At 42.1% G+C, this 1,433-nt stretch overlaps 1 protein-coding gene across 4 annotated transcripts in view; it reads left to right on the forward strand.

The window, feature by feature from the left end:
- Positions 1–1,433, forward strand: part of LOC119593122 (ankyrin repeat and IBR domain-containing protein 1-like) — a 31,136-nt gene that overhangs the window by 11,624 nt on the left and 18,079 nt on the right. For 3 of the 4 annotated variants that reach the window (XM_037942086.1, XM_037942084.1, XM_037942087.1), the window contains exons 7-9: positions 21–247; positions 791–1,042; positions 1,211–1,383. In XM_037942086.1, the coding sequence (XP_037798014.1) occupies positions 21–247; positions 791–1,042; positions 1,211–1,383 (652 nt within the window). The remainder of the gene's footprint in view (positions 1–20; positions 248–790; positions 1,043–1,210; positions 1,384–1,433) is intronic. The other variant, XM_037942088.1, reaches the window with a different exon arrangement.

A 1,433-nucleotide genomic window follows, 5' to 3' on the forward strand; every position in this document is an offset into this window, starting at 1 on the left:
AAGTTTTACTGTGCCACCAGAATGGTCCAAGGCATTGCTATTGGAGAAGTGGATGACAAATGCTGTTCAGTGTTGCGAGGCAGCGGGGATTGCGCCGCCTGCCTCTGCTCTCCAGCTGGTGGCTCCAACACCTCCCATGATGACACCATCCCCACCCAGTTCTGTGATCACACCTCCTCCTCCTCCTCACATCCCCGGGGAGAGCATGGAGGAAGAGGATCTCGGGGAAGGGAGTGTGGAAAATATGGTTAGTATTGCTATATAGGTGTAGGCTGAGGAATGTAACATTCGCTAGCCTGAATACCCTTGCTACTTTCCAAGTGTATGTAGTATTTTATGGCCGTGGAATCTTTTCCTCTTTTTATGTGGTTTCTTAATTCACTTTGTTTGTGAAGGTTATTATCATATTTCCTTTTACCAAAAAGGCATATGGATGATTTGAGCTTTGCTTAAAATCTAACTTTTTAGTAGTGAAAGATTCGACTGAATATCACTTTTGTTGTTATGTGGAGGATTTATGCTGAAGAAGTTGTAATTAAGGGAAGGATGAGAAAACACAATAAAGCTATAATTGTGCATTTCTCTCTCTTTCCTTTATTGTTAAATTTGCATGTGGTATCATATTTACTTTGTGTTTTCATACATGGTCATGTTTAGAGAGAAAAAAACGTGAAAAGGTAGAGATGTATTGATAAGTCAATTAGCTCTTAGATCAGATGAACCTTTTCTCAGTTTTAGCAAAAGTCACGGAAAGTTAATTAAAGCCAAACATTTGGATTTCATTGGACAGTGCTATCCACAGTGCGACATCTGCTTGGGAGAGATGAGAATATGGGAGCTCGGGGAACATGTGGGAACAAGCTGCGAGCACCAGTTTTGTGCAACATGCTGGGAAAGGTACCTGACACTCAAGATCCAAGAGGGCGGTGCACACCACATCCTCTGTCCGGCCGTCCGGTGCAACATTCTAGTAGATGTGGATTTCATTGAGAAGATGGTTAGTCCAGAGATGGCGAGAAAATATTTGCAATTTGACATTCAGGTTAGTGTTGTTGTGAGTTTGTAATAGGATTTATAAGAGCTGATTTAGGTATAATGGCATATGCTTATGGAAAAATACACAGTGGGTTTCTCTGGTACGGAAAAATCTAAAAACAGTATCAACATCATCTTCACTAGTAAAGTGTGAATATGATTATGTGTCTTTCAGGCATTTGTTGAGAAAAACAAGACAATCAAATGGTGCCCTCAGCCTGGATGTGGAAGAGCTGTCAAGTTCCCAGAGGCAGAGCTTGAAACACAACCTTTCTTCTTCCCAAACACAAAACCACCTCCAAAAACGTCCCATGCAGTGGACTGCGGCAATGGGCATTTTTTCTGCTGGTGAGTTTATTCTCTCTGTGTCTGCCTGTCTGTACCACCTCTCCCCTTCC

Source organism: Penaeus monodon, chromosome 31 (genome assembly GCF_015228065.2).
Source record: "Penaeus monodon isolate SGIC_2016 chromosome 31, NSTDA_Pmon_1, whole genome shotgun sequence".
Classification (NCBI taxonomy): Eukaryota; Metazoa; Arthropoda; class Malacostraca; order Decapoda; family Penaeidae; genus Penaeus; species Penaeus monodon.